The sequence below is a fragment of the Lepidochelys kempii genome, chromosome 1 (assembly GCF_965140285.1).
Source record: "Lepidochelys kempii isolate rLepKem1 chromosome 1, rLepKem1.hap1, whole genome shotgun sequence".
Taxonomy (NCBI): domain Eukaryota; kingdom Metazoa; phylum Chordata; order Testudines; family Cheloniidae; genus Lepidochelys; species Lepidochelys kempii.
In genome coordinates this window covers 103,575,320-103,592,574 of record NC_136380.1, presented here as the reverse complement: position 1 = coordinate 103,592,574, position 17,255 = coordinate 103,575,320, and the positions used below count along the sequence as shown (strand labels likewise).

The following is a 17,255-nucleotide window of genomic DNA, read 5'->3' as shown; positions in this document are numbered from 1 at the left end:
TAACTTTTTGTGCCAAGGTCATTAAAAATATTGAATAAGATGATTCCCAAGACCAATCCTTGAGGAACTCCACTAATAATCTCCCTCCAGTCCTATGGTTCATCTGTCAACACAACCAATTGCCTTCTCCCCATTAGCCAATTCCTTATCCATCTTACAATGCTTGTACTAAACCTCATGTTCTCTAATTTAACTAATAATTTCCCATGTGGTTCCATGTCAAATGATTTACTCAAATCCATGAATATTAGATCAATTGCATTCCCCTTATCTTAAAAAAAAAATAAGTTATTTTCTCAAAGAAGGAAATCAGGTTAGTAGGGCATGATCTACGTTTAGTAAACCCATGTTGCATTACATCCCCTTTACCATTTACCTAAAGGAATATCGTTATTCTTTCCTTATTTGCTCTAAAACTTGCATACTACTGAAATAAGATTAACAGGTCTGTTATTGCCCAGATCATTTCCCTCCCTCTTTCTTAAATATACCTATGATGTTAGCTATTCTCCAGTCATATGGTACTACCTCCAAATAGTTAGATTTATTAAAAAGCCTTGCTGCTGGACTAGCAATCTCATGTGATAGTGTTTTCAGTATTCTGGGATGGAAATTACCTGGTGTCCCAAATGTGAGTATATTAAGATCTTTTAAGTTTTCCTTGCTGCTCACATGTGGTAATTTTCATTTCTAGACATTCATTTTCATCAGTCATACTGCCTTCATGCACATGTGCCATATTATCATGCATACTGAAAACTGAGACAAAGCATGCATTTAGTGTAAGGGCAATGCCTAGATTATCTTTAATCTCCTTCCTAGTCATACTGCATAGTAGTACAACTGCCTTCTCTTTATATAACTAAAAATCCTCTTATACATTTTAATTTCCTTGGCAAGAGCTAATTCGGCTTGACTTTTAGCAATTCTCACTTGATTCCTACATTTTCTAACCTCCACAATATAGCTTTCTTTCCCAATCAAGCCCTTTTTCCATTCCCTATTGGCTTGCAGATTACTCCTAATAACCTTTTTGAAGTGGTTATTCATCTACCTAGGCCTGGAGACTTTCCCTACCACGTTTCTTCACCTTTCTTGAGATGCAAATTTTAGACCATTTTTGTATAGTTGATCTGAATAAATTTCAAGCCTCCTCCACTTTTAAGTCCTTGAGATCTTCAGTCCAGCTGACTTCTTTAACCAAGTCCCTTAATTTCACAAAGTCTGCCCTTTTGAAATAAAAAAAACAGAGTTGATTTCCTGGTTTTGATTATCATTGAATTTAAACTCAATTAACACATGATCACATGATCCAAGGTTATTTACTATGACCAGTTTGTTGGGGTATCATTAAAAGCAATTAAATATTAAAGCCCTAAAATTAATGCAACACAGGAAAATTTAAAAGGGTTTTTTGGCTTGGGTTTTTGGTGGGGTTTTTTTTTTTTTTTTTTTGGTAATGATTCCCAAACAAAACTGGACTTGGAATAAAAAAAGCTTTTGAAAACACATGTTGAAAGAAGATAACATTGACGGAAAACAGTTATAGTGTTTTCCATAAGCCTCCACCCCAAATAAATTAATTAAGGGGGAGGATGATATACACATACTAAATATAATACTGAATTACAAATGAAAATTTTCTAAATGGTAAGATTAAAAATTGATAGCTATACTTTCATAATTTAGAATTATGGATCCTAAAGGAGTTTAAATAAGATAACACTTAGGACAAGGCCTTACTGCTGTAAGTGTGGTTTTGCCCATTCCTTTTTTTAAACATAGAACTTCTGATTGACCTAAAGTGATGTTATTGCTGACAGAACAAAGGTAACATGTTGTGCTGGAAGTTTTGAGGTATGTGGCTTTTCGTACCAAAAGACAATTTCATGGTAACTAGTGACAATGGGATGGATTCTACCATCCTTATACTCACTGGGTAAATACCTTGTTCTGTGTATACACAGAACTTTTTTTAGCATGACTTATGGGAACAGAACTTGGCCCTGTATTTCTGCATTCTGCATGCACTTGGCCCTCTTCACACAGTCACAGAACCCACCAACAGATATTTACATGTGATTGTCCTCAGAGGTTGGAGAAATACCAAATTACCAGCTTCCTAAAATCTTAAGCAAAGAATCTTCAGTATATGGCAAGAGGTAGACAAGAAGTTTGCTGACAGATTAAAGTACAGAGAGCAATCTATTCAGCAATGTCACCAAACATAATCAACATTCTGCTTTGCCTAATTTAATTTGTTCAATTTCAAGCTTTCAGTTTTTGATAACTAACTTTGAAAGAATGCCACACAAAATTATATGTTCTCATGTCAACATACTTGGTTAAAAGTAGGACAGGCCAAAAAATTTTGAAGGAAAATATTTTCTCATCAGAAAATTGGGTAATGTCAAAATTTAAATTGCCTGCTGAAAAAGCCCAGTTTCAGAGGAATTTTCCATCAAGAAAATCTAAACAGAACATTTCAGTTCAATTTGAATAGACATTATCTCTGCATTTCCCTGAGCCGCCATGGTGCCTCATGGGAGCTGTAATTCTAGGCCACTTATGCCCCATTCTCCTGTATGGGTACAGCTCACTAGCTAGATTACAACTCCCTTGAAACACTGTGGCACATGCAAAGATTAAATTGACTCGCCATTTTAGAATCAGAACTTTTTAGAACATTCTGTGAAAAGTTTCAATACTCTTCATACTGATTTGGGCTGAACACATAGATGTCAAAATATCAGAATGTTTAATAGGTCATAAGTTCCATTTTTTGATGAACTCCACTTACAATGTCATCTTCTAGATTTAGTGTAGAAAATGCTTACACATCTGATTGCTAAAGATCTGGAAAGATCTTCCCAAGATTGGAGTAAATGCAATTTTAGGCATAGCATTTAGTGATTCTTATATGACTTAGGAAGTATGACTTTGCATACTTCCTAGATAGTAACATAAAGTAGACAGATTATCTACATAAAACTGATGGCAATGTAATAGGGCTATAAAAGAAGCACTTCAGATTATAATGATTTCTTTGTAAGATGTCAAAATTCTGCAATGTAGTATTTATTTTCATCACATTTCTGTGGTAGTACAACAAACTTCCCACATCAGAAATGTAAAGCTATCCAAAAGTTGTCTCAGCTGCCTCACCTGTAAAATGATTGCATCAGCTACACTTAATCTTCCACATTTCCAGCTGGCAACAAATCAAAGATAATGCTGATATACAAATAATGGACAGACTAATTTACTGAAAAATTTCACATGCAAGAAAAGTTTGCTCATACAGCGGTTTTCCATATATCTGGCATTGTCAAAACCAATCAGTAGCAAGAGGTAAAAGCTACAATACATAATATCTTTATTGGACTATCGTTATCTGTAACAATGAATTCCTAAGGGTATGTCTACACTACGAAATTAGGTCGAATTTATAGAAGTCGGTTTTTTTGAAATCGGTTTTATATATTCGAGTGTGTGTGTCCCCACAGAAAATGCTCTAAGTGCATTAAGTGCATTAACTCGGCGGAGCGCTTCCACAGTACCGAGGCAAGCGTCGACTTCCGGAGCGTTGCACTGTGGGTAGCTATCCCACAGTTCCCGCAGTCTCCGCTGCCCATTGGAATTCTGGGTTGATATCCCAATGCCTGATGGGGCTAAAACATTGTCGCGGGTGGTTCTGGGTACATATCGTCAGGAACCCGTTCCCTCCCTCCCTTCCCCCGTGAAAGCAAGGGCAGACAATCATTTCGCGCCTTTTTTGTCTGCTGCCAGCCAAAGATGTAAAGGATAGATGGAGTGGGTCAGAACAAGAAATAGACCAGATTTGTTTTGTACTCATTTTCCTCCTCCCCTGTCTAGATCACACTGCAGTCAGTCACAGAGAAGGCGCAGCGAGGTTAATCTAGCCATGTATCAATCAGAGGCCAGGCTAACCTCCTTGTTCCAATAACAACGATAACTTTGGTGCACCATTTCTTATTGGAACCCTCTGTGCAGTCCTGCCTGAAATACTCCTTGATGTACAGGCACACCCTTTGTTGATTTTAGCTCCCTGAAGCCAACCCTGTAAGCCGTGTCGTCAGTCGCCCCTCCCTCCATCAGAGCAACGGCAGACAATCGTTCCGCGCCTTTTTTCTGTGCGGACGCCATACCAAGGCAAGCATGGAGGCCGCTGAGCTCATTTTGGCAATTAGGAGCACATCAACCACCACACGCATTATCCAGCAGTATATGCAGCACCAGAACATGGCAACGCGATACCGGGCGAGGAGGCGACGTCAGCGCGGTCCCGTGAGTGATCAGGACATGGACACAGATTTCTCTGAAAGCATGGGCCCTGCCAATGCATGCATCATGGTGCTAATGGGGCAGGTTCATGCTGTGGAACGCCGATTCTGGGCTCAGGAAACAAGCACAGACTGGTGGGACCGCATAGTGTTGCAGGTCTGGGACGATTCCCAGTGGCTGCGAAACTTTCGCATGCGTAAGGGCACTTTCATGGAACTTTGTGACTTGCTTTCCCCTGCCCTGAAGCGCATGAATACCAGGATGAGAGCAGCCCTCACAGTTGAGAAGCGAGTGGCGATAGCCCTGTGGAAGCTTGCAACGCTAGACAGCTACCGGTCAGTTGGGAATCAATTTGGAGTGGGCAAATCTACTGTGGGGGCTGCTGTGATGCAAGTAGCTCACGCAATCAAAGATCTGCTGATATCAAGGGTAGTGACCCTGGGAAATGTGCAGGTCATAGTGGATGGCTTTGCTGCAATGGGATTCCCTAACTGTGGTGGGGCCATAGACGGAACCCATATCCCTATCTTGGCACCGGAGCACCAAGCCAGCGAGTACATAAACCGCAAAGGGTACTTTTCGATAGTGCTGCAAGCTCTGGTGGATCACAAGGGACGTTTCACCAACATCAACGTGGGATGGCCGGGAAAGGTGCATGACGCTCGCATCTTCAGGAACTCTGGTCTGTTTCAAAAGCTGCAGGAAGGGACTTTCTTCCCAGACCAGAAAATAACTGTTGGGGATGTTGAAATGCCTATATGTATCCTTGGGGACCCAGCCTACCCCTTAATGCCATGGCTCATGAAGCCGTACACAGGCAGCCTGGACAGTGGTCAGGAGCTGTTCAACTACAGGCTGAGCAAGTGCAGAATGGTGGTAGAATGTGCATTTGGACGTTTAAAGGCGCGCTGGCGCAGTTTACTGACTCGCTTAGACCTCAGCGAAACCAATATTCCCACTGTTATTACTGCTTGCTGTGTGCTCCACAATATCTGTGAGAGTAAGGGGGAGACGTTTATGGTGGGGTGGGAGGCTGAGGCAAATCGCCTAGCTGCTGGTTACGCGCAGCCAGACACCAGGGCGGTTAGAAGAGCTCAGGAGGGCGCGGTACGCATCAGAGAAGCTTTGAAAACCAGTTTCATGACTGGCCAGGCTACAGTGTGAAAGTTCTGTTTGTTTCTCCTTGATGAAACCCCCCGCCCCTTGGTTCACTCTACTTCCCTGTAAGCTAACCACCCTCCCCTCCTCCCTTTAATCACTGCTTGCAGAGGCAATAAAGTCATTGCTGCTTCACAGTCATGCATTCGTTATTCATTCATCACACAAATAGGGAGATGACTACCAAGGTATCCCAGGAGGGGTGGTGGAGGAGGGAAGGCAAATGCCACACAGCACTTTAAGCACAGCACTTTAAAAGTTTACAACTTTAAAATTTATTGAATGACAGCCTTCTTTTTTTTGGGCAATCCTCTGTTGTGGAGTGGCTAGTTGGCCGGAGGCCCCCCCACCGCGTTCTTGGGCGTCTGGGTGTGGAGGCTATGGAACTTGGGGAGGAGGGCGGTTGGTTACAGAGGGGCAGCAGTGGCAGTCTGTGCTCCAGCTGCCTTTGCTGCAGCTCAACCATACACTGGAGCATTCTGGTTTGGTCCTGCAGCAGCCTCAGCATTGAATCCTGCCTCCTCTCATCACGCTGCCGCCACATTTGAGCTTCAGCCCTGTCTTCAGCCCGCCACTTACTCTCTTCAGCCCTCCACCTCTCCTCCCGGTCATTTTGTGCTTTCCTGCACTCTGACATTATTTGCCTCCACGCATTCGTCTGTGCTCTGTCAGTGTGGGAGGACAGCATGAGCTTGGAGAACATTTCATCGCGAGTGCGTTTTTTTTTTCTTTCTAAGCTTCACTAGCCTCTGGGAAGGAGAAGATCCTGTGATCATTGAAACACATGCAGCTGGTGGAGAAAAAAAAAGGGACAGCGGTATTTAAAAAGACACATTTTATAAAACAGTCGCTACAGTCTTTCAGGGTAAACCTTGCTGTTAACATTACATACATAGCACATGTGCTTTCGTTACAAGGTCGCATTTTGCCTCCTCCCACCGCGTGACTACCCTCTCAATCTTCCCCCCTCCCTGTGGCTAACAGCGGGGAACATTTCTGTTCAGCCACAGGCAAACAGCCCAGCAGGAATGGGCTATACTGAGTGTCCCTGAAGAAAAGCACCCTATTTCAACCAGGTGACCATGAATTATATCTCACTCTCCTGAGGATAACACAGAGAGAGAAAGAACGGATTTTGGTTGAATGCCAGCAAACATACACTGCAATGCTTTGTTCTGCAGTGATTCCCGAGTATGTGTTACTGGCCTGGAGTGATAAAAGTGTCCTACCATGAAGGACGAAATAAGGCTGCCCTCCCCAGAAACCTTTTGCAAAGGCTTTAGGACTACATCTAGGAGAACCGCAAATGCCAGGGCAAAGTAATCCTTTCACATGCTTGCTTTTAAACCATGTATAGCATTTTAAAAGGTACACTCACCAGAGGTCCCTTCTCCACCTGCTGGGTCCAGGAGGCAGCCTTGGGTGGGTTCGGGGGGTACTGGCTCCAGGTCTAGGGTGAGAAACAGTTCCTGGCTGTCGGGAAAACCGGTTTCTCCGCTTGCTTGCTGTGAGCTATCTTCTTCGTCCCCAAAACCTGCTTCCATATTGCCTCCATCTCCATTGAAGGAGTCAAACAACACGGCTGGGGTAGTGGTGGCTGAACCCCCTAAAATGGCATGCAGCTCATCATAGAAGCGGCATGTTTGGGGCTCTGACCCAGAGCGGCTGTTCGCCTCTCTGGTTTTCTGGTAGGCTTGCCTCAGCTCCTTCAGTTTCACGCGGCACTGCTTTGGGTCCCTGTTATGGCCTCTGTCCTTCATGCCCTGGGAGATTTTCACAAAGGTTTTGGCATTTCGAAAACTGGAACGGAGTTCTGATAGCACGGATTCCTCTCCCCAAACAGCGATCAGATCCCGTACCTCCCGTTCGGTCCATGCTGGAGCTCTTTTGCGATTCTGGGACTCCATCATGGTCACCTGTGCTGATGAGCTCTGCATGGTCACCTGCAGCTTGCCACGCTGGCCAAACAGGAAATGAGATTCAAAAGTTTGCAGTTCTTTTCCTGTCTACCTGGCCAGTGCATCTGAGTTGAGAGTGCTGTCCAGAGCGGTCAGAATGGAGCACTCTGGGATAGCTCCCGGAGGCCAATACCATCGAATTGTGTCCACAGTACCCCAAATTCGAGCTGGGAACGTCGATTTAAGCGCTAATCCACTTGTCAGGGGTGGAGTAAGGAAATCGATTTTAAGAGCCCTTTAAGTCGAAATAAAGGGCTTCACTGTGTGGACGGGTGCAGGTTTAAATCGATTTAACGTTGCTAAATTCGACCTAAAGTCCTAGTGTAGACCAGGGCTAAGAAGCAACATGCTCAATTTCTTCTTTCATTACTTCAAAATCTAACTACATTCAGACTGTAAAAGGAGGAAAGATGATAGCAGGAAAAAAAAAAAGCTGTAAAAATACAAAATTAATTTACTGCCACCAACACATGCAGATCTTTAAAGCATTTTCTTAACAGTTGTCAGACACTTGTTTTCTTTTATTGTTTTTTGAATTCAGTAATCTTGAGTAATTTTATCAGAAAACATATTTTAGTGGTGTTTCCTATAAATATAATAGTAACATTTATTTTAGCTATTTGTTTTTATTTTAATGTTACCACTCAAAGACTAAAGTACTATTCAATGTGAGTAAGGTCAGCAGAATCTGGCTCTTAAAAGAAAGACTTAATTTGGGTTCTCTGTTTAGAAAAAAGGTTTACAAAAGGATGATCAAGTGTTATTCCTCACTTATGGCCTGAATAGGCAAAGATTTACGCACGTACTTAGCTTCATGAACATACATAGTCCTACAAAATCAAGTTAAGCCTGTACATAAATCTTTGCTGGATTGGGGTTTAAGGGGTTTAAGAGCACTTAGTCTATTCACAAGGTAAGTACTTGCTGTTAACCATCAACATTATTTTCAAAGTTAAGTGTCAAGGGGCAGATTTTGAATTTATGTAAGCCGCATGGGCTACTGAATTAAACATGAGACTGAATCAGAACTCCTTGGTTCTAACACAGCCTTGCCACTGATTTTGTGACCTTGAGAAAAGTCATTAACTTCTTAGTATCTCAGTTTCTCCAGCTGTAAAATGGGAGATTGTTGTAAATAAACAGCACTGAGAGTTCACAGGGATATTCTCAGAGTTAAATATTTATAGTGGATTTTGAAAATAAGAAATTCTATATGTTAAAAATTAGGAAGCGTCCTGCTGCAGTTATCATGACAATTTTAGCCTTGTAATACCTAGTCTGACAACTAAACTCTTGCATATCTGGCATGCATTTGCTCTAACATGGAGCCACACACCGTCTTTATTCTGTACTCCAACTCCCATTGGTGCAAATAGGAGTATTATGCATGTATAAAGGGCAGTCTATCAAGGTATTCTGATATTTTACCATTGATATATGGCCTATGACATGTCATATCAACTACTGACTCTTCCATCTACCAGATTATTCTGCATTTATTGACCTGACTACAGTAACACCATGGAGCAGTATTGAAGATACTACATCAATCTTAAGTCACAATTTCTGTGTTTTTATCAGTTTGTCATAGTATTTTAGATTTCCATTCATCCACTTTATTGTTGGGGCTTTGATTCCACAGATGCTATTTATAATAACAATAACGTTCACAGCTGTGCTAAGCACCGATAACCCATTCTAAACGATTGCTTTTCACCTATCATATCAGACCAGATGAAAATTGAGGAAATGAATGCATCCAATTTAAAAAAAAATCCATAATATTCAAATGCTTAACAAGAACACTGACTACTCATACAAGTGCTAAACATCGTGAGCAAGGGCTGCACAATCTGGTGCTCAGTGTATTCAGAATTCTCACTGTATTTATAAATCTGAACCTTAGTTGATCTATTTGGACTTTTGTCATCAGTTCCTACAGCTCCCATTGGAAATGAACATGGGAGCCACAACTGAAGACTTATGAATAAACTGTTTTAGTTTAATGTCTATGTAAAATGTTAAGATATTGTAATTGTTCCTTTACAACCAATCATTCTCACCACTCATGAACTTGGGACCACAGTTGGTCACTCAAAAAGTAGGTCTAAGTTCATTATCTCTTGCACAATACAGACTTTGAATGCTTGTTGTTCTACAATAATATTTCAAAATAAGTCTTGAGTTTTCCTTGTATTCACTCATTACAGCTGTCTGGATAATAATAATTTAGTCAGTTCTTCCAAGAACAGAAGCTTACATGAGATTTCATGCTGCAGTGACCACTGACAAGCATTGGTAACATCTGGAGACTCTTGGATCCTCACCAGGGCCGGCTTCAGGCACCAGCGAAGGAAGCAGGTGCCTGGGGCGGCAAATAGAAAGGGGCGGCACTCCGTCCATTATTGGGGCGGCACGTCCAGGTCTTCGGCAGCGGGTCCTTCATTCCCTCTCTTCCTCTTCGACAGCACTTCGGTGGCAGCTCAATCGGGTTTTTCTTCTTTTTTTTCCTTCGCTGCTTGGAGCGGCAAAAATGTTGGAGCCGGCCCTGATCCTCACTACTCAATTTGCTGAATAGGTTGCTAACACAAGACCCATATGCAAGCTTCACATCTGTAACTCATGTCCTGTAATTAATGTATACAAGAGTTGTCATCTTTACCCAAAGAAATTAAGATGAATGCTGCAATCACCACATGAAATAAACCTGGTGTACTTCCATTATTTACTCACTGCTGAATAAAGGGAAATCAGTCACATACTGTATTTTGTCTCACTATAGTAGATCTAATTCAAACATTATTCTGACCTCTTGCAGGAACCAGAGTCACTGGAAACCCACACAGAATTTGGTGAAAGCCAGAAGTAACTCAAAATTCAACAAAATGCATCAGGGAAATGTAACAAAATCGCTTTCTGTAAGGTCAAGGAGGGTTTATGTGGGTGCTTCTCCTAAGTGCAGGATACAAGAGGCAGTGGCAGATAAATGGCAGATTTCTATATCTACTGATTGGGACTCAAGCCTATTTCTCCGTTTTGTAATTTCCTATAACACAATTCCTATCTGTTTATTTAATTTGTGGCTGTGTTCATTTGCATTGAAATGTGTTAATGCTAACAATGAAACAAACATAAAAACCTTTTAAACAAACAGATTCATTTGTTGTTTACATTTCTTCCCTTACTGCATATAGCCATGCACAAAAAACAAACAAACCCACAATCCAGTTACAGTGCAGATGCTATGCATGACTAAGAAATGAACCATGAGGAGCAACACCAAGCATGGCTAACAACCAATAGCGTGAACACCACTGCAAGTCATTTATAGTGGCTTTCACTATTTTTTTTAAACACTGATCTTTCAAAATTAAACTTGGAGGCATTTTCCCTTTAAAACTGAAAACCAGAATCCCCAGTTATAACAACTGCAGTAAATCACAAGGGTGGGGGAGACTGTCACCTGATTTCCTGTTGAATACATGCTACTGCATACCGCATTTGAGTTCTGCCCATGTGTAAACTTTGGGTGGATAATAATTCACTCCATTGCCCTTCTCCAGTACCTAAAAACACCTCAACTCCCATAGAAAAGTAGCTGGAGACCCAGAGTTCAGTCTCTAAGGATTTTCAGCAAGGATTGCACAGGGTCAACCTCCCCACATTCAGGTCCCAAAAGGAACTAAAGAAATGAATTAAATAACTTTACGAAATCTTATAATAAAGAAACAACCTAATTTTCACAGCATAACATGGCTACTGTATAATCCACACACATTATCTTCACAGTTATACATAAACATAAATAAAGAAAACAAAATCTGAACAATTCAGTCCCAACAAAAACACAGTGAGAAGAAACTAAGAGTTCCCAAAAGCTTAGGTTTAGTCCCAGTTAGAGTCTTTAATCACCAAATCCGTACAGTTTGCTGAGTCTAAAACAACATCTTCCCTCTACTTGCTTGTAGGAATCTTCAGTTGGAATCCAGGCAGACTCTTCCTCTGCTAAAATCACTGCTAGCCAGTCAGCTAACTGATTAGCCAACCACTCAGTTAAGTCACAAGTCTACAGATTTAAAGAAACCCTGCTGCAAAATGCTTCAGAGTTAGGGACAACAGCCTGCTCCTGGGCTCAGCTTCTCCCAACTCACAGAGGACACATGGCCCCTACTAACGCAGCTGCCCTCATGGAGTCTGACCCCAGCAACAGGGCACCTGTTGGAGCATACCCAAAACTACCACCCCTAATTCCAGAAGCTTCTGGATGTGAAGTGCTAAATCGGCCTAGCAACAATGACCCAGACACAACTCACTCCTACCTCCCCGCAATGGATCTCTTAAAGAGATAGCTCCTTATTAGGCACATGGGTTACACATGCACAATTAATTCTTCTGTATACATGTATGTCTGTCAACTCCGGCATAATGCTTCTGCTGATGCACTTTTTATTGTGACCATAAATTGCATTTCCATCAGTCAAAAAACCCTCAGCAATACAATAAAATAAGCAGAGATCCTCTCCATAATAGACCTGGTTCGAGACAATTTTTTTAAAATACATTTCTAATGGGCTAAGCACCCACATATCCAATTATATGGGCACAAAATGGTTTACAGTCCAACACTCATAAGCTCCAACATACGCCTGTCATCAATAGGTCATCCCTATGAAATGCCTACTAAAATAAATCTTATATTATGTTTATCACTGGTCCATATCACAGGTATCAAGAATCCCAAGTGACCAAAATCACTGCACTTAGTTCCAGTTGTTTCATATATGCACATACATCTGTGGCGCTCTCATGTTAGGAAATCATTAGAAAGGAATATATATATATATATATATATATATATATATATAAAATAAAAAACATAAAATTAAGTAAATATTTTGAAACCTTATAACTAAGCCAAATCTAGTGAGATTTTTACCCAACACCAAGAGGTATATGCTTAGTCTTGAGAAACTCTACCTTCCAAATGTCAAGTTTCTATCTCCCTCCTTATGAGGTGCTGGAATGTTTCCCAACGAAGTCACTGTAGCTATACTCAAAAAGAAAAGGAGTACTTGTGGCACCTTAGAGACTAACCAATTTATTTGAGCATAAGCTTTCGTGAGCTACAGCTCACTTCATCGGACAGTGAGCTGTAGCTCACAAAAGCTTATGCTCAAATAAATTGGTTAGTCTCTAAGGTGCCACGAGTACTCCTTTTCTTTTTGCGAATACAGACTAACACGGCTGTTACTCTGAAACCTGTAGCTATACTGCCTTTCCAGTATGGTTTCAGGCTAGCCACAGCCTCCATTTCTCTTCCCTCAGTCTGGCTCTCCCAACTTTCCAGCATGGTTCAGTTGCTGTAGTAACCTGTTGCTGTGACTAGGCCCACTGACTAAGTCAGAAAAGAGAAATCCAAAATAAGCACAAAACAGTGCTCAACCTCAAGTTGCTCACAGCCCCTTCTTCCTGAGGATCTGACTTCTGTTCTCAGCCACCTCCTGGACTCCTTTGAGTTCCTCCCTGCTTCTATAAAGTAGTAACTCCCAGGGTTTTCTAAATGGAGTTTAGTGTCCCTCCTAGCTCTTCACAGGCTTCACCCCTCTCCACCTGCAATTTAGCCATGTGACAGACATTGCTTATTTTCTCCACCTAGGGAGGCAAGCTAAGTGTGTCACAGGTGGGGATGGACCCATTTCCCCTTAAATGGCAAATCATCCAGGGACAGTCAGAAGTACATATTACATTTATATATACATGCTTAAAATGACATAAGTGCTTTTTCACTCTGTTCATTCCTGAAAATGCCTGAAGTGTTTTGCTTAAAACTTTAAAAAATCTCTCTTGGGCAAGACTAAATATGGAAAATGTCAGTCCAAATAGTTACAGTTTGAAAACATTATTAGCAACTGGAAAACCTCTTTAGAATGGAAACACTTATGCAGCCCTAACTATATGTATCTCTGCACACTCCATATATAATAATTTCACTTAAATGCTTGGTGGATGATTAACAGCCTAGAACATTTTAAAAGGAAGGTCAGCTTTTAGGATAAACAACTTCAACATTTCTTCTTAAAGGCTATTTGTTCTATGATGCTATTGCAGCAATAAAAGGAAAAATATCTGTAAGAAATCATTTGAAGGACTCTTACTATATCAGGGTTGCCTCTGGCCCAAACCAAATAGTGAAATTAAATCAAACCAGCAAGTCTTTAACAACAAAACAAACATTAATACTATAATGGCCTAATCATTCATTCCTTTTTATTTACTGCTAAAAAAAAATAATCACAATGGAGTCATAAGGCCCTCTCTTTTAGGATTTTCTATGTTTAATTAAACATTAATTTCACTATTTTAATTTGACACACAAAAGAACAGTAAGGAAGAATTATTTTACTTGCTGGAGTCTCAGATTTAATACTTCACAGCGTTATTTTCTTTTGTAGGGAAAAATCACCTGGCTGAGTTTTGTACAATTTGCCAAGAAATCATTGGTCAGATCAGCAATCAAACTACTAAATGAATCTTCAATAGCTTATTTCTATTTTTTCCTCTATAAAAAAGAGCTATCTGAAAATGTCACCCTGCTCATGCTTTAGAATAAAAATCTATCACAGACACTTGAAGTTGAGACATCTTTCATAGCTTAAGTTAAAAGAAGCTGTTCTAGACCATTCACATTGTTATAAAATGCATGTGAATTTTAGTTTTTATTTATCTGTTCTGTGTCTGACAGATCTTCAAATATATTACACTTAGAAATGTACTTAACAACACTAGAAGCCATTGGAGAGACATCATTTGAAAAACATTACTGTGACTGGCTGCCAGGAATAGGCCTTGCTGAGAATGCCACACTCAGGGCAGAATGCAAGAAATAGGGCAGACAATACCCAAAACTAGTGGCTTATTCTATAATTAGATTCACCAAGCCAGTAACAAAATAGCTTCTGCAGTGCCACACCAATTAATCAGAAGCCAATTTAGTCTCCCTTAGGCATTCCAGCCCTTGAATCCCATCCAGATCAGCAGGTCTCATATAAAGAACGAGGAGTACTTGTGGCACCTTAGAGACTAACAAATTTATTTGGGCATAAGCTTTTGTGGGCTAAAGCCTACTTCATCAGATGCATGCAATGGAAAACACAGCAGGAAGATATATATATACAGAGAACATGAAAAGATGGGTGTTGCCATACCAACTCTAACAAGACTAATCAATTAAGGTGGGCTATTATCAGCAGGAGAAAAAAACTTTTGTAGTAATAATCAGGATGGCTCATTTCAAACAGTTGACAAGAAGGTGTGAGTAACAGTAGGGGGAAAATTAGCAGGGGGAAATAGTTTTTACTTTGTGTAATCTACTCCTTGTGTAACCCATCCACTCCTAGTCTTTATTCAAGACTAATTTAATGGTGTCTAGTTTGCAAATTAATTCCAAGTTCTGCAGTTTCTCGTTGGAGTCTGTTTTTGAAGTTTTTTTGTTGAAGAATTGTGACTTTTTGGTCCGTAATTGAGTGACCAGGGAGGTTCTCCAACTGGTTTTTGAATGTTATAATTCTTGACGACTGATTTGTGTCCATTTATTTTTTTGCATAGAGACTATCTGGTTTGGCCAATGTACATGGAATAAAGACTGGGAGTGGATGGGTCATTACACAAAGTAAAAACTATTTCCCCAGGCTAATTTTTCCCCTACTGTTACTCACACCTTCTTGTAACTGTTTGAAATGGGCCATCCTGATTATCACTACAAAAGTTTTTTTTTCTCCTGCTGATAATAGCCCACCTTAATTGATTAGTCTTGTTAGAGTTGGTATGGCAACACCCATTTTTTCATGTTCTCTGAGTATATATATATATATATAATCTTCCTACTGTATTTTCCACTGCATGCATCTGATGAAGTGGGTTTTATCCCATGAAAGCTTATGCCCAAATACATTTGTAGTCTCCAAGGTGCCACAAGTACTCCTCGTTCTTTTTGCTGATACAGACTAACACGGCTACCACTCTGAAACAGGTCTGATATAGTGAGATGTTATTGAAAACCCATTTCACCATAAGTAAGTTTCTTTCTACCCCAAGGGATCAGACACATATCCCTGGCTCAATATGAATCTCAGATCTTACCCAAATATCATGCTATCAGCCATTCCTTAGTAAACTAACTAAAGATTTAATAAGAAAAGAAGAGAGTTATAAATGGTTAATAGATCATCTACATACATATGATTGCAAAGTCCTTGTATCAGGTTTATAGCAGTGATGGAATAAACTGCTGGCTTGCAAAAGTCTCTCTGGACTCACCAAACAGATTGGGGCCATCAGTCCTTGTTCAGAGCTTCCTCGTTAGAAAGGCAGTCCAGAGAAATGAAGCAGGAAAGGAAGACAAAATGGAGATGTCTCCATTGTCTTTCTATATCCTCTGCCATGTGCATGGAATTTTACTATCCCAAACAAAGCTCACAGCCCCTGTTTGTGGAAAGTTACTGGCCCAAGATGGAGTCCAGGGTCACATGAACACATCACATGTCCTTACATGGTTTGCTGACTCACAGGGGTGGCCACTGGCGCCTCCCTGTCTGAGGCAGCCTCAGGCAGAGCTATCGGGTGGGATGCGTTTCTTCTATGGCCCGTTTCTTCTATGTGCTCCGGCACCTCTAATCTTGGCAGTTCATAGCCCTGGCATCTCTGGGCTTGCCATGTCAGTTATGAAAGTAAAACATTTACTTGAGCCCCAGCCACTAATTTCTTGAGCCTGTGCACCTCTTTCATTACAAATTAAGTGTCTAGCCTTGATCTAAATTCTATCTGGAGGGTGTTGCCCAGGAACACAATACAGATTTAAGATACAAGCACATAGGCTATATTCATAAAGATGATACATGCATATAAATAGTATAATCCTATTTAGCAAATCATAACTTTTCTATTGATACCATTCATGAAATACTTTGTACGGAGATGTATGGTAATGATATAATAGTGATAAAATCAATGATTAAAATGGGCACCTTTAATCATACAGCCTCATAATTACAAACACGTATGGTGAGATTTTCACCCCACCCCAGCCCTTTTACACTGGGTATATGAGACAGAGCAGAAATCCCCAGTTCCTCCTGTGGAAGGATCACAGGCATTCAATACCCTATGCCGGAGGGGTGGGGGGAGAAGGTCCCAGATCCTGGGCTCCAGCCTGAGCCCAAATGTCTACACTAAACTTAAGCAGCCCCATAGCCCAAACCCTGCAAGTCTGCATCAGCTGACACAGGCCAACCATGGGTGTTTAATTGCAGTATAGACATACTGGTAGAGGCAGAGCACATAATCTCTCTCAGCGTTCCTACTCTAGCCATAGGGAAATACTATCATATCTCATGGCCCACAGTAAATAAATTTTTGGTGTATACTGACTTTCAATGGCAAATGCTAACCATTGCTCTTTTTATTATCAAATACAGAAGCAATAGTTATTTCAGTGTTTGGAACTTAATTTATTATGGGTTCAAGTTCTTCCATCCCAACTCACAATGAGTAGTACCTTACTTTCATGAGTAATCCCATTGTAAAACCAAACTCTGTTAAAAAAATGTCTATAAAACACTGGGAAAGATTATGCTCAGCCCTTATGAATGTGCACAGCACAGAGGGAGATCAAAAGGATCCTTCCCACACCTATGTGGCCCAGATAAAATCCAGGAAGAGCTGCAGGTCCTGCAAAGGGACTGCTCTGGCTTTACACCATGGGCAACTGGCATGCCAAAAGAGGCAGGAGACAAGGCTGTAACTTTACCTCTATGTTGCATCAGCCATTGCAGCAGG

The 17,255-nt window shown here is 40.8% G+C and overlaps 1 protein-coding gene across 1 annotated transcript; it reads right to left on the bottom strand.

Moving 5' to 3' along the window:
• Positions 1-5,768: 5,768 nt before the first annotated feature.
• On the bottom strand, positions 5,769-7,458 carry LOC140904926 (myb/SANT-like DNA-binding domain-containing protein 7). Its single transcript, XM_073327312.2, has 2 exons — positions 6,842-7,458; positions 5,769-6,253 (listed from the first exon to the last, which is right to left on the bottom strand). The coding sequence occupies exons 1-2, from the start codon at positions 7,398-7,400 to the stop codon at positions 6,168-6,170; spliced, it is 645 nt and encodes a 214-aa protein (XP_073183413.1). The 5' UTR covers positions 7,401-7,458; the 3' UTR covers positions 5,769-6,167.
• Positions 7,459-17,255: the final 9,797 nt, after the last annotated feature.

Bases quoted from the DNA above. Each gene is read 5' to 3' on its own strand.
- LOC140904926 (XM_073327312.2), bottom strand. From the start codon at position 7,400: ATGCAGAGCTCATCAGCACAGGTGACCATGATGGAGTCCCAGAATCGC. The intron at 6,254-6,841 runs GTGAGTGTACCT...TTTCTCCACCAG, and splicing joins AGGTGGAGAAGGGACCTCTG to CTGCATGTGTTTCAATGATC.